A 2593-nucleotide genomic window follows, 5' to 3' on the forward strand; every position below is an offset into this window, starting at 1 on the left:
CTGCTGCTCTGCTGCGCGCTCATCTTCATCATCTTCATCATCAGAGCAGAAGCCGACTTTACATTAGCAAGATGGATTTACGACTGAATGAACGTCCACATCTTTTTTTAATAATCTCTGTGGGTAACAATACATAAAAATACTTTTTTTCCTCCAACAATTGGGTGTGAAAAACTACAGTTGTTAAAGCTTCACTCTGTGTGACATCCAGCGGGAGGAGAGGAGAGGAGAGGGAGGAGGAAATGATCCCGCGACACTACGTAACTTTTCTACAGTGGCAGGGGGAATTTTGAGGATTTTTTCTCTCAATACATGTTTTAAAACACTAGAATTTCTTCATTATATTTCGAACTCCTGCTCAGTTGTCTCTGCACTCGCAGCCCTGTTGACACAGGTGTGATGACGTAACTGATGATAGGACGGTAGAGGGTAAATTTCTCCCATAGACCAAATTCATACTGTTTCTACAGTCTACCGTATATACCACACAGCCCTACATGACACATTACTTAAAATAAAAAAATGTCAAAAGGCTTTTGAGGAATTTCAGGACAACTTTTAAAGGGTTAATGGGAGCAGCTTTATCACACTGAGAAACATKTGGTTAATTTTTTACCACTGACTTTATTTAACCAGGCCCATTCCAGTGAGATCACATATCTCTGTGAGGAAGGCCTGGGCCTGAATACAACCTATTGTACATGATTTTGGTCTGTGGGGGGAAACTGGACTACCTGGAGAAAACCCACGCAAGCACAAGGAGAATTAACACAAACCCTTTACAGTAACAGCAAATAACAATTTTTCAATATTGAGTTAATGTTTTTAAATTCTCCTTACGTAGGACTTGCACCCTGCCCAAAATGACTAAAGTAACAAAAGCTGAGTTYAGTTTCAGAACCACATGTCAACCCCTTCGTACGTTTATCTGTATAATAAATCTCAAAAACCTCAAAAATCCGTAAATTTAGCAAAAAATGCAGGCGGATTGTCGGCTGTGGAGATGACAGCACCTGCAGCAAGCAGGAGGAAATGAGGACAGGAGAAAAGTATTTCTAGCTGCAGAGTGGGTTGGAAGATGGTTATTTGATGTTTTTTTTATTGTTTTTTAATGTCATACAGGCTCTGTGTAAATGAATTCAATTAAATTTATTTTATAGCGACAAATCACAACAATGGTTGTCTCAGGGTACTGTACAATTCAAAACTGAGTTTTAGAAAAAATTCATAAAACATGAAAAAAATCCATGAGATTGCTCTTTACGTCCATACACCTGCAAAATGCTGGAAAATCTGTGTAAACTRCGGACAATCCATACAACTTGACATGTATGCAGAACATTTTCACAATATTCCAACTGTGGAACTGCACTTATATTATATTATATACTATATTTAAGGGGAATTCCCAAATTTAAAAAAAGACACCAAACGTTATATGAAGGGATTTCCCAGCACAACTGCAGCTTGAAAAGAAAAATGGTCAATTTCAAATGAAACTGAAAGTTAGAGTTAAAAGAATTATTTTTAAAGACAGACCTGTTAGAAAATTAAAATGTAAAGATACAGTATATTGGAAAGATTAAATGTTATTATAGTTACTGCTGTTATTAGATTGTGTCTTTTATTAGAAAATTATTCCATATTTGACTTGTGGTTTTTGTTTACCACCCTAAGATTATAATGACTCCAATCTGTCCAACTTCTGAAAACTATTGTTTCTGGTGTTGGTGTGTGTGAATCTACAAGCTGAATCCTGACATGGTGTGAGAGAACCATGGCAGGGTCAGGGTTAACTTTAATTGGGGTCTTACATGTTCATATTGTTGTGGAAACATGCTTCTGATGTAGAGAGTGTGGCGAGGATACAGAATGACCTGCTWGGTACTAAGAACATGTCAGAGTCATGATTACCTTCATGATACAGCTAAGTTCTACTGGTTGTGCTGGTCAGATAGAGCAAAGCTGGGTCAACATCCAGAGTCAAAAGGGTCTAACCAATCAGAGCGGGCTTTGGGGTGTGACATCATCATTAACATTTGAACATTTAAAAGTTATAATGACAACTGGAACTCCACATCATTTTATAGGAACTTTAAATCCATTCAGAGAATCTGTCTGCTGAAAGTTTGACTTCCTGTTTGATAAGTTTTGTACGTACTACATTATGATCTGGACCAGCTTCATGGTGGCTTCATTCAGGGCGTCGAAGAACTCCAGCAGGATCCGACCCTTCTCACCCATCTTCCCGATGACAAGACCAAAAGCAACACAGAACACGATAAGGCCCAACACGTTGATCCCGTCTGAATACATCCCAATGAGTTTATATTCCTTTGTGATGTTCTGAAAACAGAAGGAACAGAGAAGGTTTATTCACTGTGAATATTTTTAGCTGACTCTAGCAAGTAATTTATAGTATTTGTTGAGACTGCCTCTCATCTAACAAATCAAAGTTTAGCTCATCATCCATATATTGACAAGGTTATAATCCTTTTTTKTATTAATTAGCTGTGGAGGCCCTATCAAATGAGGTTAATCAGCTGTAGACATACAATCAATGGGCCTCATGCAAGAACATGTTTGTATTCTT

At 37.8% G+C, this 2593-nt stretch overlaps 1 protein-coding gene across 1 annotated transcript in view; it reads right to left on the reverse strand.

Moving 5' to 3' along the window:
- Window positions 1-2593, reverse strand: part of slc1a1 (solute carrier family 1 member 1) — a gene marked incomplete at its 3' end in the record, with an annotated part of 33339 nt that overhangs the window by 14906 nt on the left and 15840 nt on the right. Inside the window, 1 exon segment of the mRNA XM_014021088.1 lies at window positions 2162-2346. Within this exon segment, the coding sequence (XP_013876542.1) occupies window positions 2162-2346 (185 nt within the window).

Source organism: Austrofundulus limnaeus, unplaced genomic scaffold (genome assembly GCF_001266775.1).
Source record: "Austrofundulus limnaeus strain Quisiro unplaced genomic scaffold, Austrofundulus_limnaeus-1.0 Scaffold277, whole genome shotgun sequence".
NCBI lineage: Eukaryota > Metazoa > Chordata > Actinopteri > Cyprinodontiformes > Rivulidae > Austrofundulus > Austrofundulus limnaeus.